Source organism: Molossus molossus, unplaced genomic scaffold (genome assembly GCF_014108415.1).
Source record: "Molossus molossus isolate mMolMol1 unplaced genomic scaffold, mMolMol1.p scaffold_m16_p_10, whole genome shotgun sequence".
NCBI classification, from domain to species: domain Eukaryota; kingdom Metazoa; phylum Chordata; class Mammalia; order Chiroptera; family Molossidae; genus Molossus; species Molossus molossus.
In genome coordinates this window covers 5,228,967-5,255,761 of record NW_023425345.1, presented here as the reverse complement: position 1 = coordinate 5,255,761, position 26,795 = coordinate 5,228,967, and the positions used below count along the sequence as shown (strand labels likewise).

At 49.9% G+C, this 26,795-nt stretch overlaps 1 protein-coding gene across 4 annotated transcripts in view; it reads right to left on the bottom strand.

Moving 5' to 3' along the window:
- The window catches only part of TMEM184B (transmembrane protein 184B), a 49,263-nt gene that overhangs the window by 9,614 nt on the left and 12,854 nt on the right, over positions 1-26,795 (bottom strand). For all 4 annotated transcript variants that reach the window (XM_036251418.1, XM_036251415.1, XM_036251416.1 and 1 more), the window contains 4 exons: positions 14,316-14,565; positions 12,639-12,804; positions 749-839; positions 175-250 (listed from right to left, as the gene is read on the bottom strand). In XM_036251418.1, the coding sequence (XP_036107311.1) occupies positions 175-250; positions 749-839; positions 12,639-12,804; positions 14,316-14,507 (525 nt within the window). In that variant the 5' untranslated portion in view covers positions 14,508-14,565. The remainder of the gene's footprint in view (positions 1-174; positions 251-748; positions 840-12,638; positions 12,805-14,315; positions 14,566-26,795) is intronic.

The following is a 26,795-nucleotide window of genomic DNA, read 5'->3' as shown; positions in this document are numbered from 1 at the left end:
GCAGAGGTGGGCCTAGGGCAGCCTGCAGCGGGGTCCTCCTGGCCCTATGCCGGCTTCCGCCACTCTGTCAAGTCGGGGCAGCACAGCCCCACAGCTGCTGCTCCTGGGCACAGACCCAGGCTCCAGGTCCCTGGCTCATAACTCTTGACCCAGGCAGTTGCTGGGGTCACACACCTGCTTGCAGAACCGCAAGAATCCAATGGAGTAAGTCTTTCCCCAGAGGCAGCATGTGCCATACATACAGCTGGACCTGGAAGAGACAAGCGGAGAGGGGATGGTGAGCAGAGAACCAGGACTCGGGAAGGTGGGGCTGGAGGACACCCTGCCTCACATCTGGACAAGCCAGGACAGAGCAGGGTGGGTAGGGATGGCACAGAGAGCCCAGGCAGCCTTTGAGCCCAAGGCCAAGTAAAGGGAGACACCAGAGAGCGTTTGCAACCACAGTAAAGCATTAAGGAGCAGAGCTGCAAGGACTTGGGGTTACAAACCAACTTGAGAAGCACTGAATGTAAATAGTGCAAGAGGGGGAAAGAAACAGGAAAAGATGGAGAGAGAGAGGAGAAAGAGCCAGGGAGGCCTTCCCAAGAGTCCCAACAAACGCCCTTGCTCAGGAAGCTTAAGAGAGGCACAGCAGGTCAAGGTCACAGGCAGAGAGGGCCTGTGTGTCCAGCTGCCGCCAGGACAGCTTGAGGAATGGCAGGCCCAGGAAACAGGGTGGTGCAGGAGGCTCCAGGGGCTTTGCACTCACTCGATGGGCTTCCCTCTGATCTCTGACATGATGGAACTTTCTCCCCCGAGGTATTCATAACACAGGCTCAGGAAATTGTAGATGACCAAGGCTGTAAAAAGAGTGTCCACAGTAAACAGGATGGGTAAACAGATGGCAGAATTCTAAACAGCAACAGAAGTGAAAGAACCAGTCACAGGAGCCACAGAGAGCCCTCGGGGACGTGAGAACCCACACAGTGAGTATTCCAGTTATAATCAAAACCAGGCAAAGACAAATCATGTTGTTTAGGGATGTGTACACACATTGCTCGTCATCTGTCAAGTAAAGCAAGGAAGTGATTATACCACAAAATTCAGGATTCTGTGGGGAGGCATGAGGGGATGTCAGGACAGGCATGGTGGGGACTTAGGGGAGCTGGCAGTGTGCCTGCTCTGGGGTCAGCGGAGTAATGGCTTTATAATTTATTCATCCTCTGCACTTTTCTGTTTGTGTTATGGATCTCGATTTTATAATAAAACAACAATAGAACATTCTCCAGAGGGATCTCAGGAGACATTCTAAGCAAGAATGAGACAGCAGCACCTCGATCCACTCAGCAGCCTGCAGTGCACCTTGGTCTGCACAAAATGCAGGCAGTGCACGGGAAATGGCACACGCCTTGAGAAGCTGGGTCAGCTCATTCTGAATCAGGACGTGGCTGGACACTTCCACATAGACACAAAATTTGCAACAGCGACCACCGGTAGAGAAGTATGTTGTAAATGCTTTGCTGTAAATACAGCAATTTGCTGTAATGTCTCCTGGTCAGAGGATTTCTGCTGGGTCAGCAAAATGAAGGCTACTGCCTGCAGTGTGCTAGAAGGGACATGCCAGGAGCGAGGAAGGAGAGTGAATGTGGAGAGAGAGTAAGAAGTGTGGCAGAGGACACCACAAAGGAAGGGTGCAGGAGGGCCAGAGGCTAAGAGCAGGGAGTGAGGTGTCCAGTAAAGGAATAAGGCCAAGGCAAGGGTCAAAATGGGGTCAGGGAGGGCACCTTTTCATCTGATCCTACCATCCCCTGCAGCACAAAGGCCTTCCAGGCTCCCTGGTGCAGCCCCTTAGCTTGGCACTTAAGGTCTTTCAAGGGGTGACTCGATCCCTGCCCACCCCTTACACTTCCTTCCCAGCAACACTAGATGACCCTTTCCCTCAGCAGGTTAGTGCACCCTCCATGCTGCTGCACTGGCTGCTCCCACTGCCTGGGGCGCCCTTCCCTCTGCGCTCCCATCAGACCCCACCCTGAGACATCTCAGGCCCCAGCTCAGGCCGGGGCTCTCCCGCAGGCCCTGGTGGTGTGCAGACCACACAGCACTTCGGCGGGAGCACATAAAATCCTGGCAATGCAGTCTGAGGCAAACGCTGTCCTTCAGCAATTTGGAAAGGAACACACTTGGGGTGCTTTATGCCACTCACAGCTGCTCTAACCTATTAGGGCTCATGTCTCCAGCTGGGGTGGAGGGCCCCAGGTAGCACCCTCTATAAACATGACCTATGTGCTGTGACAGTCCCTCAGCTGACATATAACAGAGGGTTTGCCAAGTGGGTCTGACACTGGTTAGCTGTGAGCCTCTCTGCACCTCAGTTTCCTCATCTGTTAAATGGGGATAAGAGTCCCTAACTAAACAGGTGGCTGTGAGTATGCAAAGTGCTCAGAAGAGTCAGCACTCAGCAGTGCTCTCTGAATGTGGGTTGTCACAGCCATTACTCCTCCCTCAGGAGCCAGCACTCCTTGATGGGCCTGAGACCCTGTCTCTGCCTGCCTGGCACAGAAGCTGCTCAGGATGTTTGGTGATTGCAGGCATCCCCACTGAGCTCCAGATCACTCATCAATGACAAGAACTACTCTGGCCAAATCTGATGTCAGCCTGCTAAGAACCTTTGTCCAAAACCACATAAGGCCAAGTAGAAATGATGTGTCCATCCCAGGCTGGGTCCAGCCACATTGCAGTCAATGGTATTTTCCAAAGACAGCCACACCCTCTGACACTGACACTCCCGCTGAGAGGTGGGGTCTCATGACTGCTGACGCTGGGGTAAGAAAAAGTCTCTTTCCTGTTTCTGGAGATGTCTGCCCTTGGACCCAGTCACCACACGAGGAAGCCCAAGCAAGCCCTCGTACAGAGCCCACAGGAGGCTCGTGGGGGGTCTGAGGCACCCAGCAGGCACCAGCACCCACTGCCATGAATAAATCTGACTCTAGGTGATTCCTCTCCAGCCGAGACCCAGACACCACAGGGCAGGGACAAACTATGCCCACCATGCCCTGTCCAAATTCCTGGCCTGCATGATCCGTGAACAAATAAATGGTTGTTTTACACTAGTCTACATTGGGGTATGTATTTACACAGCCATAGTAAGTAGAATATACATAAAACCACTTCTAGCCCTGGCTGGTTGCTCAGTGGTTAGAGCATCAGCCCACAGACCAGAGTCCCGGGTTCGGTTTCTGCTAAGGGCACGTACCTCAGTTACAGTTTGTCCCCGGCTCTGGTTGGGATTGTATGGGTAGCAACTGGTAGATGTGTCTCTCTCACATCGATGTTTCTCTCTCTCTTCCTCCCTCTGTCCCTCCTGTTCTATCTGAAGATAAGTGCAAAAATGTCCTCGGGAGAGGATGAAAAAAAAACAAAACTCACTTCTGGAGTTCCCAGGACATGCCATGCATGATCTCTCCTGCCTCCCTGCGGTCACACCTTCGGGTCCCTCTGCTAACTCCCAGAGGGAGACCCAGCTGAGATGCCACCTACTCCTTGGTGGCCTCCTCTGCCCTGTTGCCATGCTCACTTCACACATGGTGATCTCTCTGCGCATCCATCTGACCCTTCAAGTACAAAAAGCAGCATAAAGTAGCAGGAAAGCCATGAATCCCGAAGCCAGTCTGCCGGGGTGTGGATGGTGGTTCTACCACTTAGGAGCTGTGTGGCCTCAGGCAAGTTTCTTCAGCACTTGGAGTCTGGTTTCCTCATCTACAAGCTGCGGATCCTCATGGGGCTGCTGGGAGGACAGGCTGCGGGGTGAGTGTGTCACTGAGATGAGCCTGCGCTCACACTAAGCAATCCGCAGTGTCACCTACTGTTTTGTCAGACTTTTGTCACCTACTGTTTTGTAAACTTCTTGTAGGTGGAAACTGAGGCCTACTCCCAACAAATGCCAGAGGCCCCGGCGTTTTACACACAATACACATGGAAGAAAGGAATGGGTGGACATGGGCTGTAGCTCCCGTGAGGCTCAGAGAGGCCGAGCAGCAGCTATGCCTATGCTCAGCTCTGTGCTCAAGTTCACCCTCTCACAGGACGGTGATCAGACTTCCCCAAGGTGATCAGGCTTCCAGTCCCCAAAGACAAAACCCTCCAGAGAATCCACAGGGGCCGAAGTTCATCAGCCCCTCCATGCGGAACCACCCAAGCTAGGTAGTCCTGCGATCCACTCAGAAGACCCAGTTCCTGAGCTCACGTCCTTTGCTGTGTCACACAGATATCAGCACTGTGGTCAAGCTCTGTGTTCAACTGGTCAGAGATGACCAATTTCATCCGTCTCTCAGCTCAAGATTCTTGACCTTTTAACAGTGCTCTGGGGTCAGCCAGTCTGTATAATACCAATTTGATGACAATTTTCTTTAAAGACTCATTAGTGAGTCAATAATGCATTCTCAGAGGAGAGAGACAAGACAGAATCTCTTCAAGATGACTCAACCAACCCACACAAGGACCCATCTGGATACATCAGTCCCTTACCAGAAAGTTACAGAGCTACCCCCAGCACCCTGGCAAGGGTGTTTAAAATGGACAACACAACCCTGGCCAGTTTAGCTCAGCAATTAGTGTCGGACTGAGGACCAAAGAGTCCTGGGTTCGATTCCAGTAAAGGGCATGACCTTGGTTGTGGTTCATCCCCCGGCCCTGATTAGGGTCATGCAGGAGGCAACCAACTGACATGTTTCTCTCATATCAATGTTTCTCTCTCTCTCTCCTTCCCACCCTTCTCTATCTGAAAATAAATGGAAAAATATCCTTGGGTGAGGATTTAAAAAAAAAAAGTACAACACAAAGATACACTGGCTCTGGACATAAGGAAAGCAAAGAGAGATTAGGAGAAGGGTTCTCAGCCAGCAGCCTTATTGCCTGACTACACGTCTGACCATGGTTTCAGCTCATGTTCCCTGGAGGCCCCAGAGAAACAAAATAACTCTATGTCTCCCTAAATATTCACTACACCTCTGTGCTCAGCTCTGTGCTAGGCCCTGGGGACACATAAATGACCAAGGGACCCACAGACAAGGGCCTTCAGTCTGAAGGAGAGCATCCAGAATGAGGTAAGGGAAGGGCTCTCTCCTGCTGAGAGTCAGGTACCTGAAGCTGTTGGCTCCACCTGGAACCCTAGAGACAAATGCGCACAATCAAGAGAGAAGGGCCCAGGTGGAGATGCAATGAGGCCTGTACTAGATCCCTCAGGCCTGGAGGGAAGACATTAGGAATCACTCTCTTCATATAAGTGCCGGTGACCTTGTCTAGAAGGTCAGACAGAACCATCAGTCTCGGGGATGGATCCTAGGATTTCTGCTTAGTGTAAGCAGTAATTTCTAATAGGCAGTCTTCAGAGATGGAAGACAGTGAGCTCTCTGCTGTGGAAGATGCAACCAGAGGCTAGGCAGCCTCTGTTTTTTCCTATGAGGAAGGGAAATATCAATGCGAGAGAGACACATCGACTGGTTGCGTCCCGCACGACCCCAACAGGGGCAGGGGACGAACCGCAACCAAGGTACATGCCCTTGGCTGGAATTGAACCCGGGACTCCCTGGTCCGCGGGCTGATGCTCTAACCACTGAGCAAACTGGCCAGAGCATGGGAAGCCTCTTTTTTTTCATTTTCTTTTCATCCTCACCCAAGAATATGTTTTACTGATTTTAGAGAGAAAAACATTGATCATTTGTCTTCTGTATGCCCCCACCATCAGAAGATCAAACCCACATCCTAGGTATATGCCCTGACCAAGAATCAAACCAGCAACCTTTTGGTGTGCAGAACAATGCTCCAACGGAGCCACACCTGCCAGGGCAGGAGCCTCTTTATAGAGACATTGCAGAGGGGTTCAGAGCCGCTGACAATTCACAGGTCCTTTCCAGCCCCGAGACCCTAGGCTTTCTCTCCTCACTGGCAGCTTCTCCGACCCAGAGCGGCCTAGACAGGCAGTTGTAGTCCAAGACACTGCTCTCCACCTAGACTCCCACCCAGCACTCCCCTGAAGCGACAACTACAAGGCTTCAAGGAGAGGGTCTGCAGAGAAGTGCGCTCCAGCAGCCCCCACCAGCCCCCACCAGCAGCTCCCTGGGTCCGGGTCCTCGTGAGCTCACCACCACAGGTAAGCCAGGCACACCTGTCTGTTCAATAGACACTCCCTGTGCCCCCGTTTTGGACCCTGCACTGTGTGCAGACCCTCAGTGACCCTGGGCACACCTGGCCATTCCAAGCTCACCTTCTCCACACACCTTCAGCACCTAAAGCTGGCCTTATGGTCTAGCTCTCTTTGCTCCATAGAAATACTGTGGTTACTTGGAAAGACTTGGGGTTCCATTTCAGATAACTGGTGGATGAGCCTGGGAAAACTCAGTTTTGACAACTTTGGACAGAAATCTTCTCTGCTCAGTAAATAGGGGCCTCAGAGCATTCTTTTCTCTTTTTTTCAGTGACTGATGATCATCATGGACAAGAATGGATACAGTGAGCTACAGCAGTGGCGACAGGGAATCTGCCCTGATGCCAGTGATCCCAGACTCCAAGACGTTCCAAAGGCTGTTCTTTCCTCCTCCCTTGTGGCTTTTCTGTCCTTTGTTGATCCTGCTTCTTGCCACATGGAAGACTGTTTCTGATTTCTCAAGATCTTCTACTGGTTTCTTCTGAGTATCTTTCTTTATTTTGATCAATTGAGCTCTTGTGAGTCCTCCTGGCAGCACACCAGCCCTTAGGTCATTTGTGGCCCCGTTTTTACGGTCCACGGCTGGGTTTATCCTGGCTGTACTCTCTCTACCAAGATGTTTCATTTTGGGCCAGATTCCAGGAAGCTAACTTTGTCTAAAATCTGAAACTAGGTGAATGAAGCATCAGTCTTTAATTGTTTCCTCCATGCTTGTAAAATCTCTTCTCCTAACAAGAGTTCATACTTTTCCAGCCAAGAAACTCATCTTGTGTTCCTTCACCAAGCCTCACACAGAGCAATTCCGGGACTCAAAGACCCAGGGTGAGCCTGGCCTCTGGCAAACACTCCAGAAAATCTTGGGCAAGTTTCTTAGCCTACTCAATTTTTTTTTCACAGTTGTAAAATGGGGATGATAAATATACTCCACCAGGTAACTGGGAGGTGAGAATGAGCTGACAGTAACAAAAAATAGGTGGTAAAACTTAAGTGCCACACAAACCTTACTGAGAAAACGGCCTGCATAAGGCCACATGATAGCCGCCTCCCTCCTCTGAACTCTGGCCTCCTGCACCCTCTGATCACAGAGCCCCCAGGGCTGTCTCAGAGTTATCTTTAGGAGCTAACCCCATCCTGACCACAAACACTAAATGCAGGTAACGGGGCTGGTTTCCACCCCTACTCCTTCTGCCTGCCACTGTCCTATGAACCGCTGGGTGAATAATGGCCCTCGCCAGATGGTAGATACTCAAGCAGTGGGGCCCTGGGCAAGCCATTTACTTCTCTGAGACTCAGCCCCCTCCTTGGAAAATGGCACTGTTACCACCAATTCAAGCTGTTTATCTCCACTCACCCCATCCCCCCACCCAAATGCCACTAAAATGAGAATGAATGGGTGGAAAAGTACAAGCCTTCAAGGACAAGGAGATGGCACCAGAGGCAGCCAACAAGCGATGCTGACAAAAGCTCTGGAAGGTGCAGCGTGGTCACTGATGGGGAGGGGAGAAGCCAGGCAATGAGAACCCCAGGAACCCTAGAACTGGATGCACCAGGCAGTTCTGATGGCTGTGGGTGAGGGTGCAAACAGAACACTTGGCTACAAGTCTCCACGTGGAGCTGTTGGGCTTTTACTTTCCAGGCTGAGGCAGCTCTGTCCTCAGAGAACTCAGCTCAGCTGAGGGCAGCAAAGAGGAGACTTGCAGAGAAAAGAGAGGAGGTCTGAATGCAAAGGGCGAGGTGTCCAGGTCCCTTCCCCCAACTGCATCCTTAACTCAGCCTGCCCAGCCTTTACCACCCAGGCAGGAGATGAGAACACTATTCTCTGGGGAAATAGGCCCAGAATTTAAAAATCTTCATTTAGTGCCTGTCCCCACCACTGCATAAAAATGGCAGAGGAAACGCCCTGTGTCCTGTCACCCAACTGGGAGGCCTGGCCGTGTAAGCCCCATTCTTGAATATGAAGAACAGCCAAGGACACCAGACTTCTGAGGAGAGCTTCCAACACAAAGGGCAAGGACCAACGCAAACAAACAAGGAAGTCAGGAGACAAAGACAATGCAGGAAATACAAGAAAACTGCAATTAGCATCCTAGAGAAGGGGAGATACTGTCTCCAACACCAAGCACAAGGGGCTATTTTAAAAAAAGAGCAGGAAAGGGCGCCTGTGTTTTACAACATGATTAAAACAAAACAAAAGAAAACATAAAACCTTTCCATAGAAAAGTTCAAAGGTAAATACTTAAAAAAAAAAAGCTCCTGAGAACTAGAACAAAAGAGCAGAAAATCGTAAAGATTTGAAGGTCAATCCAGAAGTGCAACATCCTACTAACAGGAATTCCAGAAAGGGGGAATGAACTGAAGGGGAAATTCACAGAGGAACGTACACAAACATTTCCCAGAACCGTGCACATTGCCTGGGATGCAGGTTCAATTCCCAGTAGGGGGCATGCAGGAGGCAACTGATGGCAGCTGATGAATTTCTATCCCTCCCTCCTGCCCTCCCTCTCTAAAAATCAATGGAAAAATATCCTCAGGTAAGGAGTAACAACAACAACAAAAAACTAATCAAATAAAACAATGTAATATATATTTGCAAACAATTTTCAAGATTTCAAAAAATAGAACTCCCATGCACCCCTTTTCTCAGGAAGCTCCTGGAAGACATGCTCTAACCAAACAGAGAAGGCAAATCACGAACAAGGGAAAAATGGCATGCCAGGGAACAGGTGGTTGAGCACAGGAGAGGTGAGCAGGATCCCCAGGATGACGGTGGAGGAAAGACCAGGACAGCAGCTAAGCAGGAGGCCAGACCTCCAGACAGAGCAAGAAGAAGGGCAGGGCGGCAGGAGGAACACCACCAGAGCCAACATGTTAACTAAGTGTCTCACTTCAGAGAGGGCTTTCTTCTCATTCAGCGAAGCATTTGGGAACTAAGCAACGATGGATACATAGAAAACAGAGTAAACTAAAAAGCAAGACAAGTAGTAAGCAGAGGAAAAGCAAAGTTATACAAGGAAATGTCATCTGAAGACACCAGAAGGCTCAGCTTTGAACAATATTTATAGACATGTAATAATGCAAACACAAAATGCAAACTTAGAAAAATTGTGTATAGTCACATTAAAAAGGTGAAGAAAAGAAAACTATGTGTGTACAGTTGGAGGTAACTAAATCAAAACCTTCTAGAGGAGAAAGTCACTACTTAACACTACATAATACTGAAAAATCAAGCGACAACAGTAAGCATATTTTTAGGTTATTCTTGGGAAAATAAAAGTTTAAAGAGTTAAAAGTGGCCCAGCCAGTGTGGCTCAGTGGTTGAGCGTTGACCCACACACCAAGGGGTCCCAGTTTGATTCCCAGTCAGGGCACACGCCCAGGTTGTGGGCCTGATCCTCAGTGGGGGGCATGCAGGAGGCGGCCAATCGATGTCCTTTCTCATTGATGTTCCTATCTCTCTCTCCCTCTCCCTTCTTCTCTCTCTAAAATCGATAAAAAAAAAATTTTTTTTAATAGTTGAAAGTGCAGTGAACTTGGGAGTGAGGAGTTGGGGTAGCTTATTCCAACCATATGCACATATGACTTTAATACAAGTAAAATGTTAGTTGTTCTAATTTTATTTGGCCAGCAGAGAGCCTGGCTAATCTGAAGTAGTTCTGCAGCTCAGTCCGTCCATCCCTGCCCCTCTCCTGATCTCAGGAGACTAAGGAGGAAGGATGGAACAAATAGGGGCCACTTCCTGAACTTTAAAGGACACCCCATCACCAAGCCTGTGCAGGGATAGGTCACGCGAGCAGCTGCAGCACTTGTAGATACAAGAACAACAGGAGAGGGTCCGAGACACAGAGCAGAGGTTCAGGAAAGGGCAAGGTGAGGGCTTGCCAGCTCAGACACCACGAGCTTGTGAACTATAGTAGCCTGTACTTCAGGGCAGCTGCTGCCCTTGTTTGCAAACTGCCTGGGAGGGGCCCAGGGGACAACAGAGTTGCTAGGAGATGCAGACCTCCTTCAAGGACAAGGACCTTTACATAGCTGGAAGGAAGGTCTGAGCAGGCAGGGCCTGAACAAAGAGGCTTCTAGAGTGGGAGGAGCCACCGACCATCTGCTGCCACCTCTGGGGCATGGAGTGAGGATGATGTGAGGGCTCCCTGGCTGTGCCCCCTTCTGCCATGTACTCCAGTCTTCAGGGCCTGCCCCCAACCACACAGGAGAGGCTCCCTTGGCAGGGGACAGCTTTCTGATTCTGAATGAACAAGCCAGCAGAGGTGCTCCAGGGCACCCATGGGAGGCTGGCAGCTGAATGGAAAAGGATTCTTGGCCTCACCTTCTCCAACCCCAGCCTTTGTGGCTCCCCAGGTACCCAGAGGTTTGCTGGGGACTCTGCTGCTTCCAGGTACATCAGGCACTAGAGCCCCACCTGGCCTCAGCATTCTGCAGAGTTGGGCAGGGACATCAGCCCGGGAATTTTAATGACGCTCCGTGTGGATGAATAAAAGGCACATAGCAGGTGTTTCATAAAGTCCCTTATTCATTAAAAAAACCCAGAATGAGTGAGCACCTACCATGTGCCCGGCTCTGTCGGCGCTGACTACCGCAGAGCTGCCGGCCTCTCGGGAAGATGAGAACAAACCATGCACGTACTTAACTGCAAGCCGCGGTGAGGCCATGAGGACGCGGACAGGGCTCTGGGAGTGGAGCCACCCTCTCTGAGGGGCACCAGAGTGAAGATGGAGGAGGAGGAAGAACTGGCCGGAGGAGAGCTTTGTGGGCACTGGGCAAACACCTGATGTGCCCAGGCCAGAAAGGAGGCCAGTGTGGCGAAAGGGTCAGGTGGGGTGCGGTGTGTTAGGCACCTGATTTCCTCACCAAGTCCGAAGGCATTCCCTGTGCCCTGTGAGTCCTCAGGGACACACAGGTTCAAACTGGGACAGAAACAGAGACTCCAGTTTCTCAGGGGACGGGCATGCACCCAAATATCCATGAGGCCCAGGGCCAAGGACAAAGTCCTCCCAGGTCAGGAAAGCAGACCATCTGTCATGGTCAGAGTTGCCTGGCCACAGCACAAGGAAAACCACATCTGGTCTCTACGGAAACCAGCAGTGCAGGTACAGGAGGAAACGGGGAATGCAGGACACGGAGACGAGGGCGAGCATCAGAGAGGGGATTTTAAATCCAAGGACCCCACCTCCCCGACCCTGCTGGCCTGTTTGGGTGCAGGCCAGGGCATCCCTGGCCTGTGACCTTCCTCGGCCTCTAGCCCCTTTTCTTCTTCCTTCACCCATGGTCTACATGGAGATTTGTAACCTGCAATTTCCCACTGCATCATATTTTTATGCATCAACAAACAGTAAGAAAGACGATCTAAAAATCTCTGTACGGCCTATGAGGCTGTGTATGTCCCTGTCCTTGCCTCCCAATGCAATCCCCACTCCAGCCACCGACCCCATCCCTGGTGGGACACACTGGGACTCCTCCCTCCCCTGGGAATTAGCTCTCCTCTCAGCCCAGAATGGATTCTCCTCCTCAGCCTCCCTCTGACAGACACCAACTCATTCTCAGCTCCCTGCCTTCCCCGGCCAGGACCACTGGGCTCCGGGGAGACAGCGTGCCTGTCCCTGTGGTGACTGCTTAGGTGGCACAGGCTCCCAGAGGGCAGGCAGGGTAAGAGGTGGCTCTCCTCTTTGCAGCCCAGTGCCCAGCACTGGGCCTGGCCTGTGCTTAGAGCTCAGTACCAGAGCAGGTAATGCTTCTACGTCACATGCAAGAATGGAGGTCCCCAAAAGCAGTGAGTCACCTTCTTGGGTGGCATAGTAGAGCTCCTCCTAGGACAAAGCCCTAGAATTGAGACACATGGAGAGGAAGGCCCAGCCTTGCCAGAGCCATGCCACAGACCACTGGATAAACCCCGACCCATCTGTAGCTGGAGTTTATCCACAGACCACTATCGCTGCCTGTGCACTGCATCGGAGACACCGCACTGAGAACCGAGACTCAGGTGGAAGAGCTCCTGCTTCCAGGTATCGGTGCTGGTGCTCTGGGAGTCACATCACAAGGGAATCTGCAAGGTGAGACTCTGGCTACATCTATGCTGCTCCCCGTCGATTTGGGCCTGGATGGAAACCCTGAGGTGCGTAAAGAGGTGAGGGGTGGCCCGGCCAGTGTGGCTCAGTGGTTGAGCATCAACCCATGCACCAAGAGGTCGCCGGTTGGATTCCCGGTCAGGGCACATGCCCAGGTTGTGGGCCGGATCCCCAGTGGGGGGCATGCAGGAGGCGGCCAATCGATGTTCTCTCTCATCAATGATTCTATCTCTCTCTCCCTCTCCTTTCCTTTCTCTAAAATCAATAAAGAAAAAAATAAAAGAAGTGAGGGGTGGCCCCTCAAGGAAGAACTGGGGAGAGGGGCTGTGGCTCCTAGACCCCAGGCAGGAGGGGGGTGCTGCCCGCCCACACGTCCTCACCCTCGTAGCAGTCTCGCACAGTGCCGAAGTACACGTAGTACTGGTCGTTGGTGAAGAAGAGGAGGCTGAGCCAGGAGTCAAAGGCGTAGATGGGCACGATGAAGAGGATGCGGACGATGTAGCGCTGCTCGTTGGGGCAGCTGTAGCAGCGCAGGTGCATGTAGATCTGGGGGCAGAGGGGCAGTGTCAGCCGGAGACCCAACTGTCCCGATGGTCAGCTGTGCGCCCCCCGCCCCTCTGCTCCACAGGAGGAGGAGGCCAGCTGAGGGGACATCTAGCTCCGCCACTGACAAGTTCTGTGACCAAGTTACTCAACCCTGAGCCTCAGCCTACTCCTCTGTAAAATGAGATGATGAAACTTCCGGTGTGAGGCTGCTGTGAGATCAGACCACGGGGTGCAGAAAGCTTGCGGGGTGCAGGCAATGGCATCGAGGCCGGCCTCACAGACCACACCTAAGACTGTCCAAATCAGAGCCGGAGAATCCAGCTGTAACAAGCACCCTGGGGACCCTCATGCACAGCCAGGTTTGTGTGGTACAAGGTTTTCAGTGTGTGTCCTTACCCCCCACCTTCCTAAACACCTGATCCCTGGGCCGTGGAGCCACCCTGCCCCATGCCTTAACTAACTTGGGGTGTGGAGGGTGGGACAGACAGGACCCTCACTTCTACGGAAGGTGAAAGCACTTCCTGACCGAGCGGCTGCAGTGATGTCCCCATCCTGTGTCTTACTTTCCCAGTTGTGGAACAGAGGCAGCGCTCCTGCCTCATGGGGCAGTTGGGCAAATAAAATGCAGTTTTTAGAAAGCAGAGGAAAAAAAAATAAAAGCTACACACACATGCCAAGAACTGCTCTAGCTGTGATTCTCGTCCCAGCAGCCCGTTTCTCCCATCCCAGCTCTCATGACTTCACACTTGGCCCAGCCGAGCCCTGGGCTTGGGAGGAAAAGAATAAAATATTCCCTATCTGCAATGAGCCAACTGCCTTGGAAATAGCTGGGTTCTAAAAGGACAGGGAACATAGAGCAATGAGTGAGAAGCTGAAAGGGAACCCGAACGGGCTCAGCCTTCCATCTTTGCTGATAACCTTCGAAATTCTCCTTCCTCAGGCAGCCAAGGCACATCTCAGCCCATACCAGGCTCCTCTGGGCCCACAAACACAGGGGGACAGGATGCTTGACTTCTACCCAGTTCTGCCACTGACCTGTACATAAATAGGCTAGTCCCCTCCCCTGCTCCCTCTCTGGCTCAGCTTTCTCATGTACAAATGGGTCACTGACATACAGGTGTCATGCACAGTCCCCAGGCTCCCTGAAGTTTAGGCTGGACATGTGACCAGTTGTGGTCCATGGACATGAGCAAAAGAGATGAGTGTCATTTCTGGATCTAGAAAGGTAAATATCCAGAGTACCTGCCCACATGTCCCTCTTCCCAGTGCTCAGAAGGATGACGCCTTGCTGCAAGATGCTGGAGCCACAGAATGGAACCTGACCTGCACTGGGCTGGGATGTGAGCAAGAAATCAACTTCTATCAGGTGAAAGCTCCTGAGACGTGGGGTTCACTTGCTGCTGCTGCTACCTTGCCTGCCCTAGCCTAACTAATACCTTGTTGGACTAGAAACCTCTCAGGATCCTTCTAGAGGGCCTCTGGGCTCAGGGACTCCTCACGGGTCCAGGTACCTGGTGACAGGTGATGAGAAGAGCTGTCCAAACAAAGAAACCGGAGATGGCCTGAGCTGCAGTCGTCATCAGAAACACAGGCTGTTCCATGGCTGTGGGGCTGCCCTCGGGGATCTCGGAGATGCTGGGCGAGGCTGCCACGGTCGTGGGCGATGCTGGATCCGGGGCCAGTGCGGCCCCCCTCACCGTCATGGTGCCTAGCAGCAGGGGGCTCCCTGAGAGAACCCCTGGGAATAAGTGATGAGCTAACCTAGAGAGAGGAAATCACAATGTTAGCCTCCTCCAGGACAAGTGGAAGAATCTCCCAGGTTTCTACGTTCACCTTCAAAATGTGAAAATGTGGCCCTGGCCGGTTTGGCTCAGCGGTTAGAGCGTCGGCCTGAGGTCCAGAGAGACTCGGGTTCAGTTCCCACTAAGGACCCGTACCTCGGTTGCAGTTTGAAGCCAGCCCTGGTTGGGTCATGCGGGTGGCAGCCACTCGATGTGTCCCTTTCACATCGATGTTTCTCTTTCTCTCTCTCTTCCTCTCTCTCCCTCCCACTCTATCTGAACAAAAAATGGAAAAATGTCCTCAGGTGAGGATAAAAAAAAAAAAGTGAAAATGCACCCAGACTCTGACCACGTATCATCCTGGCCCTAGCCATCATGCTGGTCCTAACCTCACCATGTCTCCCCTGAGTTAATGGAACAGGCTCCTGACCAGTCTCTCTGCTTCTGTCCCCGTCCCTGCTGTCTAATCTCCATACAGCAGCTGAGCAAGCCTTCTAAGATGTTAGCTAGACCCCTCCCTCTCCACTCAAAACTCTCCAAAAGCTCCCATCTGCTTCAGAGCAGAAGCTGCCACCCCTAACATGGCCCACAAGACTGCCCTCCATGGCTCTGATTGTATCTCATCTCCTGCAGTTCCCACCTGGATCCTCTACTCCAGTTACACGGGCCTCTTGCTACCCTTGAGCATGCCATGCCTGCTCCTGCTGCAGGCCTGAGATGCCTGTCTCTGCCCAGCTGCCCAGCACTTCTCAGGTCTCTGCCCTGACTGGCCCTGCAATATGGCAACCCCTGCCCCACCCCAGGGACTCCTGGCCCCTTTCCTTGCCTTTTCTCCAGAGCACTCACTATCTGACTCCATCTGACAAACAACACTTACTCACATATTTGTTAACCATCTGCCTCTTTGCATCGACACAAGCTCCCCGAGAGCAGGGGCTCTGCTCTGCCCACAACTGGACCTCCACCACCTGGAACAGTGCCAGGCACACAGCAGGAGCTCCGTAAACACCTGCCCCTGCTGATCCATGCATCTTCATTTTCCCATTCTAGCAAGACCACTTGATCGCTCAGATCATCTCTAAAGGGCTTACACCTTTTCTTTCCCATTTCCCCCCATTTCCTTAGTGGCTGACACCCACTCCTCACCACCCAGCTGTGTTGTTTTTGGAGACTCTGTGTGTACCTTCAAACTGCCCATTTTTTAATTCAGCTCATGCATCACTCTTCACGACCTGCACATGTTTATCCTCCTAAGACTGCTCACTCTTTTAGGCAAAACCATACTTCCTTCTGTCTTTAAATCCCCAGCACCAAGCTCAGCACCGAAGCCATTTATAACATGCACTTTATTGCATTCCTTATTTCAAAAGGAATGTGAGGTACTATACAGAGAAGCAAAGAACAGAGCTGAAGAAATTAACATAAAGGAAGACTCCAGGCAGGAAAGTAGAGATGCGGCGGGTAAGAACAGGACACATTCCAGGGACCTGTGCAGGTGCCCAGGCAGGCTCTCATGCCACCCAGAGCTTCTAGTGGCAACTTCAGTACCCGTGGTAACAAATTAATAAGTAAAAAAGTAAACCAGATGTTACTCCTTCCAAATTTACAAATGAGGACCAATGCTGGGCTGGAGGCTGGAGGCTGGAGGCTGGAGGCTGGAACCACTTTAAAGAGTTGGAATGCTCCTAGGAGGGCTGGCGGCGCCTGTGCTCCTATACCCAGGGGCCCTGAAAGGATTTCCCTTCAGTGCTGCCACCTGTTGACAGGCTGGTCAACACCACCCAAGAGTCACTGCATCTTCCTCCAGCACAGGCCCTGGAAGACTAACTGCTGGAATCCCAGGCTCTGGAAACAACTTGCAATGTGACCAGGGCCATCTGACCACTGCTGAAATGGATGCAGTGTGGACCGTGTGGACACTGTGGGAAGAGCCCTAGCTGGAGCTCAAGCCCCAGGACCCCACCAACCAGCCCTGTGTCCCCACACAGGTTCACTTTGCCCCAGAGGGCCTCTGCTACCTGACCCAGAAAATGGCCAAACCCTAAAACCCAACCAATCTCAGCCTGAACCCCAAGGGCAGCCCCCATGACCTCTCACAATTTCCAAATCTAAGCTGATATTGTCAGCCAGAGCACACTGACACCAGTGGGAGGTGTCCCTGGGCCCTCCTGGAGTCAATGGGCCTATGACCTGACCCGATGATGTCTCCCCACGCTCCCCGGCTTGGCCCTGGCCCTCCCCAACGTCTCCAGCATCCTCTGCCACCATCTGCACCACGTGTGCTCTTAGCTAAGTTTCACCATAGGAGAGCCCTTTACAGCTTTTTTTCCTGTAAAAATAAAAGAGCTCCAACACATCGGCCAAGAGATGGGTCTAGATTAGTATCCATAAATGGAGAAGATATCTATATAAAGAAACTAAAAAATGAAGAAGTCTGTATAAAGATTGGTGGCAAGCTTTGAAAAAGAGACACAGTGACAAGTCTAAGAATAGCTCCTGTAAGAGTGGTTGCAAAGTTGAAAACCAGTGCCAGAAATATTTCTTTAAAAAAAAGACTTGGGTTGTAAATCATGATCTCTGTCTATCTTCCCAAATTAAATGAACAAACAAGGGGAGTCGAAAGGTGGGGGGTGGGGGCAGAGGAAGCACAAAGACTCCCAAATCCTCACCTTCTGAGCAGGAGTGTGTCAAAGGCTGTTTGGTTCCAAGGGCAGTATGGAGAGTCCCTGCACAGTCTCCCCAGCCAGGGCCACTGCTGCTGTCCGACCCTACCCACAGGAGGGGACACCAGCAGGCTCCAGGGCCAGCTATGTCATTCACACTCAAGTGCCTCTCTCTTAACCCCAGAGTGACGCTTGTCACTCAGAGTTCTCTCGCATTCCTCATGTAGGTCATCCAGTTCACAAGAAGAAATCCACTGAGAGAGAATGGGTGACCTGCCCCAAAAGCAGAGCCAGGGCTCAAACTCAGGTCCTATAAACACGCTGTCTCCCCACCAGGCCGGGATGAGCCCTGGATGGCCTGGACCTCCACTCCAGAACCTCCTACCAGACAGGGTCACGCCTACCCTACCACAGCTAAGAGACCGTCCTCACAGGAAGGGGAGGCAGGGCCTCCCAGGGAGGTGGCCTGACCAATGCCCGCCATGTTGTTGCACCATGCCCTGTGGTTTACAAATCATTTCCCCAAACATTCTCTCTAGTTTTTTTCACAGCAGCTTTGAAGTAAGTAACATTTTCTCCAACTGAGATGAGAAAAATAATGTAGAACTTGGTTTTTCAGTCTCCTGGGGTAGCACCAAATGACTCAAGGGTTTTCATAATGTCCCCCAAAGCACTTGAAGCAATATTCTGATCAGACGCATGGATGGCCCTGGCACCCGGGAGAAGCAGGTGATGGGAGCTCCTCAAAGGCTGTCTCCCAGAGCTCACCCTGCTCCCCGGACCCAGGACAGCACATAATGCTGGACCTCACAAACTGTTCACAGTGTGGCCCTGGCTGGTTTGCTCAGTGGTTAGAGCGTCAGCCCACGGACCAATGAGTCGTGGGTTCGATTTTCGTCAAGGGCACGTACCTGGGTTGCAATTCGTCTCCTGCCCTGGGAGGCAGCCACTCGATGTGTCCCTTTCACGTCGATGTGTCTCTCTCTCTCTCCCTCCCATTCTATCTGAACAAAAAAACGGGGAAAAAAGTCCTCGGGTGAGGATTAAAAAACAAAAACTGTTCACAGTGTGTATCTGTTGGGGGTGGGGGTAGACACTGGAGTCCCATCCTTTCACACTCAGGATAGACACCTACCTGGGAAAAATCTCTTGCCTGCCCAGGTTTCACAAGTAAGCAGGACACTGGCCTGGCACAGCCCCTAGGCCTTGGGGAGGCAGGGACAGTATTGGCTGGTGCAGTCCCTTTGCTGCCCTGGGGTGAGGGATTTGGAGAAGGGCCTCCAAGTCTCCCCTTTTTCAATGCAGACCATGCATCCTGATGTGGGAAGGATGCACAGGATGGAGCTCAACCCCAGATGCTCTGGCAGGTCCGCCTACTTTCTTCTTTGACCAAATGTTAAACTTTCACCAGGGACATAGCAGAGAGCCCTGAGGGAGGATGCTGGAATCATCTTCCCAACAAACATGTCCTGAGGCCTCTGGACACTGTGGTGGGCACTGGCAGACCCAGTCTTGGCCTCGAGGAGCTCACAGCTCCTCCATATACCTGCTCTACGAGACAGGCAACCTGGAGGCCTGGGCCCACTGCACAGCATGAGATGAGTGCCCAGCATGAAGGGAGCTGCCTTGGTCACAGCTGGGGGAGGGGCAGGGGAAGCTTCAAAGTGGTGGGGACTTTGGGGCAGTCTTTAAATGGTATAACCAAGCCTCAGATTTGCAGGCACCAAGCAGGATTCCCGCCACACTCCACCACCTGCTAGCTTGGGCAAATGACTTCACCTCTCAGAGCCTCAGTTTCTTCATCTATTAATATTTTAGGGTAACTACCTTATTGACAAGGGAGTTCCCTAGGTAAAAGGAAACAGAATAAAATTTTAAAATGACCATTTTACTCCTAGTACAAATAATGGATGTAGACATGGGTCATCAGTGGATGATAAAACTACTAAGTGATGGGGAATTTGATAAGGGATGGATGGGGCCACACAGGTAAACCCACAGTCAAGATCAACATGACTGAAATGGGGCACTGGAAGTCTTAAGCCTCCTAAGTGCCTGCACGGGAAGCACACAGCACCACCTAAGAAGGGCCCTTGCCCAGAAAGTGAACTGGGATTGAAACAAGCCTCTAGAACTAACCACCAGTACCCAGGAAATATCGAGAGTAGCAGAACAGATTAAATGATGCCATGAGCAAGCAGCAGCCAAATCTAGACCACAGAACAATCTACAGGACAAATGGCCTGGTTTTTCCAACAAATTAGTGGCTTATCAACGAGGGTGGTTGAGGGGTTGTTACAGAAAAAGAGACTCAAGAGACCTTATAACTAAATGCAATGTGTGGACCCTGCTGGGTCCTGACGCTAGTAAACCAACAATTAAAAGACATCTTAAAAAACAGCTAATAGCCCTGGCTGGTTTGGCTCAGCGGTTAGAGTGTTGGCCTGCGATCCAGAGAGACCCAGGTTCAGGTCCCGCTAAGGGCATGTACCTCGGTTACAGTTTGTTCCCAGCCCTGGTTGGGTCGTGTGGGTAGCAGCCACTAGATGTGTCCCTTTCATGTCGATGTTCTCTCTCTCTCTCTCCCTCTCTCTCCCTCCCGCGCTATCTGAACAAAAAATGAAAAAAATGTCCTTGGGTGAGGATTAAAAATATATATATATAAAAACAAAAAAACAGCTAATAGAATTCTTGTCAATTTGGTCAGGTGTGATAATGATATGGTAGCTATTTAAAAATAAAAGTCCTTACCAATAAAGGAAGAATAATTTTTTCAACAAATAATACTGGAACAATTGGACATTCAGAGGCCAAAAAAAAAAATTTAACTTTAACCTAAACTCTTACCTCATATACAAAAATTAATTCACAGTGAATCATGAACTTAAACGTAAAATGTAAGACTACAAAACTTGTAGAAGACATAGGAGAAACATCTCTGAAACCTAGGGCCAAAGTGTTCCTAGACTTGGCAACAAAAATATGACCCATAAAATTGGTAAAAGTGCGAAAACTGAACTTCACAAAAAGTAGAAACTCACACTGTGACTCAGGTAAGAGATTGAAAAGACAAGCCACAAAGTGGAAGAAAACATTTGCAAGTCACATGTCTGGCAAATGACTACCATCTGGAATATAGCAAGAAAGGTCAAAGTTCAACAATAAAAGAAAAAAATCAAATTAGAAGATAGGCAACAGACTCTTCATTTCATTCAAGAGGGATACATTACTGGCCGGTGTGGCTCAGTGGTTGAGTGTTGTTCTTTTTCTTTATTGATTAGAGAGAAAAAGGAAAGTAAAGGGAGAGAGATAGAGACATTGATGAGAGAGAACACTGGCTGCCTCCTGCATGTCCCTCACTGGGGTTCAGGCCCACAACTTGGGCACATGCCCCGACCAGGAACCGAATTGGTGACCTCTTGGTGCGTGGGTTGATGCTCAACCACTGAGCCACACCGAGCTGAGTGCTGACCCATGCACCAAGAGGTCGCTGGTTCAATTCCTGGTCAGGGCATATGCCTAAGATGTGAGCCCCATCCCCAGTGGGAGGCATGCAGGAGGCGGCCAATTGATGTTCTCTCTCATTGGTATTTTTATCTCTCTCTCCCTCTTCCTTCCACTCTCTAAAAATCAATAAAGAAAAAAAAAAAAAAAAAAAAAAAAAAGGAAGGATACATGGCCCGTCTGGTGTGGCTCAGTGGATTGAGCATCATCCTATGGACTGAGAGGTCTCAGTTTGATTCCCAATCAGGGCACATGCCCGGGGTTGTGGGCTAGATCCCTGGTAGCGGGCATGCAGGAGGCAGCCAATCACTGTTTCTCTCTCCCTCCCTTCCTCTCTAAAAAATCAATAAAAACATACCAAAAAATAAAGGACACATGGCCAGTAAATATACAAATAGCTGTTGAACATCACTAGCCATTAGAAAAATGCAAACAAAAAACACAATGAGTTATCAATTACACACTTATAAATAAAAAGTAATGCCCTGGCCGGTTTGGCTCAGCGGTTAAAGTGTCAGCCTGCGGTCCAGAGAGACCTGGGTTCGGTTCCCGCTAAGGGCGCGTACCTCGGTTGCAGTTTGTCCCCAGCCCTGGTTGGTCGTGCGGGTGGCAGCCACTCGATGTGGCCCTTTCACATTGATGTTTCTCTCTCTCTCTCTGTTCCTCTCTCTCCCTCCCACTCTACCTGAACAAAAAATGGAAAAATGTCCTCGGGTGAGGATAAAAAAAAAAGTAATGACAACACCAAATGCTGGCAAAGATGTAGAGAAATGAACTCACATATATTGCTAGTGGAAATACAAAATGGTAGAGCCACTCTGGAGAACAGTCGGTCATAAAAAGCAGTTTTTGTAAAACTAACATGTACATACCATACAACCCAGTAATCACTCTTAGAAATTTATCCTAAGGAAATGAAAAGTTATGCTCACACAAAAACCTGTACACGAATGTTCACAGCAGCTTTACCTGTAATCGCTCAAAACTGGAAGCAATCTAAGTGTCCTTCCACAGGTGACAGGTTAAACACTGGTGTGTCCAGACCATGGAATACTACTCAGCAACAAAAAGGAGCAACTATTGATACAGGCAGCCATCCAGATGGAGCTCAGGACATGATGTTTACTGAAAACAGCCAATCCCAAAAGTTCATTCACTGCCTGACTCCCATTATATGACATTCTCAAAATGACAAATAGATAACGATGGAGAACAGATGAATCACTGGCAGAGAACAGCAAAGCTGTGAACAAATACAAAGCGGGAACACAGGGCGTTCCTTCCAGGTGGTGAGACTCTTCGTATCCTCAGAGTGGCAGTGGTGGCTACATGAGTCTACAGGTGATAAAAATCACATAGAACTACACACACATGAAAACTGAGTAATGTCTATAGTCTAGTTACTACTACTGTACCAATTCCACTTCCTGGTTTTGATATTGTCCTACAGTAATTATGTCACCATTGGGGGTAAGAAGGGTATGTGGGCCCTGGCCGGTTTGGCTCAGCGGTTAGAGCGTTGGCCTGCGGTCCAGTGAGACCTGGGTTCGGTTCCCGCTAAGGGCACGTACCTCGGTTGCAGTTTGTCCCCGGCCCTGGCTGGTTGTGAGGGTGGCAGCAACTTGATGTGTCCCTTTCACATCAATGTTTCTCTCTCTCTCTCTCTGTCTTTCTCCCTCCCACTCTATCTTAACAAAAAAGTGGGAAAATGTCCTCAGGTGAGAATAAAAAAAATTAAAAAATTTAAAAAGAAGGGTATGTGGGACTCTACGTACTATCTATTTTGGCAACTTCCTGTGAGCCTACAATTATTTCAAAATAAAAAAGTTTTTTAAAAGTCCTTATTAAATAGAGATGCATATTGAAGTATTTAAGGGTGAAAAATAATGTGAAGTATGAGTTTACTCTTTAAAAGGGGGGAGATAGATGCAACAAGATTGCAAATGTCGCTAACTACTGAATCAAGTGACTGACAGGTAGAAATTCATTATTCTCTTTCCTCTGTTTCTATGCATTTGAAAATTTCCATAACAAACACTTCACACAACAGAACAGCAGAATTTTCAACAAAACTTGTGATGGGATGGGCAGTCACTCAAAAAATCGTCTGTATCAGAGAATCGTCTGTATCAGAGACTGACTAGAAAAGTAATCAAAACACTTGTCAAACCTAACAAATGAGTTCAACACAGCTTTCTTTTACCAAAAAATGGTTCCAAATTTGCCTCCCCCCCACCACACACACAACCACTGACTGTCAGAGATGTGCTTCTCAGTGATGTTTTCAAAACATTTTAAAGCATGTTTAATTTGTTATCACAATGAATGAGAAAGGCACTTCTCTTTGAAAGAAACCTAGGCTTGAGTTATTCGGGAATGTTTCTACTGTAGTCGGATTTTGTTACCAAAAACAGTATCAGTCTGTAACTTACAAAAACTCTCATATCTGAACTCCTAAAAACCTACGTAACACAATTTCCTAATCTGTTAAAAAATGTCCAAAGCATTTGAGTGGGATTGGGACTCATGTGTTAAGAACATTAAAATAAAATGCCTTCCATTTAGTTTACAAAAATATCTGATTGGCATCAGGAAGGATGGAAATGTACTAGCCAAATTTCAACAAATCTTCTGCATACACAGTGGACAAGATGGAAAAATGAGTAACTCAATTTAGAAAGCAAGCCAGTGATGCATTTCCTGTGTGCAGCTACATGTCCCGGGCAGTGATCTTTTCCAGAGAGGGCAGCCATTAAAACCAAGTATCTAAACCAAACGAATGTGGAGCCAGACCCTCCAACTGCTCTCACAGAGCATTAAAGCACAATTTCCAAAAACAATCAAGCAAATGAAGCCAGAAGGCTTTTTGTACCACCACCAAAATAATTATTAAAATTTTAAATTATTTCCTCTTTACTCACCCTTTGGTTTCTATTTTTGGTATAGGTTTTATTATGTACACAATGTAACAGTAACGTAATACATGTATATAATTATAACCGCATCGATAACTACGATAACTACGTATTAGGTGCGAGCACTGGTGGGGATGTGTGAGCCAAGTCTGAAGAGCAGTGCTTAAGCCATGGGAAAGGCTGGTGGCTGGCCTGGCACGTTCCCGTCTTCTCCACAATGTGTCTGCCTCTCTACCCCAGCCTACAAGTCAGACAGAAAGCCTGGTCAAGGTTCGGTCCACCTCTCGCCTGGAAGCCCACATGCCAGCTAGGTCACTCCACACCTGTCCTCATTTGCACGTGGGCCCCAAGGCTTTGAAGAGGCCAGGCCACAGTCTGTACTTTGTCCCAGGCTCTGAGTCAGGGACACTGGGCCAGAATCTCACACTGCCACCCAACTGTAACTGGGCAGGTGACGGGGTATCTCCGAATTGTTTCTTGGGTGCACTGTGCTGTAGCCAGGGCCTCTGGGCCAACTGAATTTAGGGATTCAGAGATTTTCAGATTTTAGAAAAGATTATGGTGCTGTATATGGTGTGTATATGGTGTCACCCCCAGAGGGGTCTGGGCAGCACCCCAAAATCAAACACATAGTATTTCCATAGAGAAACTTGAGATATTTTTAAAGACCATAATTAGTCTTGCATCAATTCAGGTCAGATTTTTGCAACAAAATTAGTTTGCTGCAGACTTAGAAAGAACCATTGGGATTTCAAGTGTCCTGGATTCCAGAAAGGTGAAGGGACATGGGCTTGGACCATCCTCCAGAGCTGCAGGGAGGCTGCTGCTCGAGGGAGCAGGACTCAAGTGTGGTTTGTTTTTCCACTTAGTTTCTGAAGTGACCGTGCCCCCACTTCTGCCCTGAAAGCCTCTGAGAACATCAGGGTCTGATAGGGGGTTGCAGTCCTGGCTCCTCTGCAAAGAACCCAGGGTTCTTGGCAGTTTGGTCCCAGCCTCCCTGCCCCCTCAGTGCTGGCAACACGGGGTTCCTGCACACGTAGGCTCCACCTCAGTGCCAACATGCCCTCCCCTTTGCCCCATCCTCGTGGAGAGTGCCAACTCTTCACTCATGAGTCACCTTAACATTACGGCCTCACCCAAGGGTCAGCCCACTCCTGCTCGGCAGCACTGCGCTCACTCCTGGTACTAAAAGGTCAGTTCTGAGAGGGTTCCTGTCTCCTGACACCCGAGTTCTCTATCTCTAGGACCAGGACAGTGCCAGGCACACAGTAGGGATTTAGAAGAATCAGTCGATCGAGTGATCAAATACTTGTCATTAAGCCACCTGTTACACAACACAGGCTTTCCGTCACTTGGTCCCCTCCCCATCATCAATACTTTCCAGAGATCAGCTGAAGGATCTGGGCCGAGTGAGGACAGAGGATGGAAGCTGAGTCACACCATCTCACACACACCTTCCAATGTAGAGGCCACGCCAAGGAAGGCAAAGGGACTACGTGCTCCATCAGGACACACCTGGTCCACTTGATGGGAGCAATAGTAAGGTGAGAGTCTGCCAAGATAGTGACATTTTTAACAACAGTCTAGCAATTTTCTAGTTGTTTCTAAAAGAAGAAAGCTGCTGATCAAAGAGGGCTGGAAACCCCCTGGGGCAGAAACACTGTTGGAGGAACCTGATGCAGGGCAGTTTACTCTAACCTGTCTTCTCCCCAACTAGCCTACAACCTTCTGGAGGTCAGGGGTCATGTCTTATGTGCAACTCTGATCCCAGCACCTAGCTCAGAGCCTGGACAGAGTTAGCACTCAATAAGCTTTGACTGTATAAGGAAACATTTGCCCTTTGCAATTTCTGCCTATTTAAACCTCTATGATACCCTCCACCACCACAATGCCAACCCCGGGGAATGGAATGTTCTCTTGCCAGCCCCCATCTTTATCCCCACCTGCCTCGACAGTTATCACCTTCTGTGACCTATTACAGTTTGTACATGACACATCTTCTCGGCTTGTGTAGCACGGACCACAGTTGTGATTAGACTTATTCCACTGACACCCTGTGAGTCAGACTCCATGAGGGCAGAGACCATGTGCCATGATGAAAAGGTATGTGCTGTATGATTGATTTTGGGGCAGAGGAAGAGCATGGACAAAGGCACAGAGAGAGTATGTTAACAGACACTTGGACAGGGGTGTGCCTAGACTGCTGTTAATTAGCCTCATGGGGGGCAGTATGGCTGAGTGACAGACCACCCATGTCCTCTACAGGTGACAAAGCCCTCCAGACAGCATTGTGACATGGGTCTTGAAGTCAGAGGTCTGGGAGGTACTTCACTGGGAGAAGCCACTTAGAGCGCCAGGATACAGGGCCCTGCTGGGCCACCAGCCACAGGCAGCATGAAGCTCATCTCAGGTCCAGAAAACCAGGCTTTAGGGGGACAGGGAACAGGGAAAAGGGCTGGGCAAAGCCAGCTCACAAGAAGGAGGTGTGCCAGTTTATAAATGTCCTCTCCTATTGGGGGCCAGGAGCCAAACCAGTAACCAGAGGGGCGCTTGAGAGCACAGAATCAGAGGACGGAAGTGAGGGGTCCAGAGCAAAATTCAACCAGGCCCTAGCAAGGCCTGATGAACCATGCCATAACTAGAAAACAACTCAGAGACAGGCCATAGTTCACTTCCCCTACTTCAAGCTCTGCCCTGATCCTTCTCCAGGAGAGTATCTTTGGGCTGACTCCCCTTTGGAGAGATCTACATTTTCTGGAAAAGCTACAGAGCCGTGTGCAGTAGTCAGTGAACTCGGCCACCTGTTTTGGGATTTAGGGATGCCAAAGAGAATCTCACTGTCTCACCTATATTTTATTCTGAGTCGTTTTCACTTCATGTTTCAGGGACACCTTGCTGCTGACCCTCCCCTCCCACTTCCCATTTCCTGTGGAAGACTGAATAATCACCTCCACAAATGCCCACATGCTAAACCCCCAACCTGTGAGTTTTTTACTTTACACGGTAAAAGTGCCTTTGAAAATGTGATTAAGGATCGTGAGATAAGGAGATCATCTCGGATTATCTGGGTAGGCCGATATATTCACAAGGGTCCTTATAAGAAGGAGGCAGGCCCTGGTGGGGTAGCT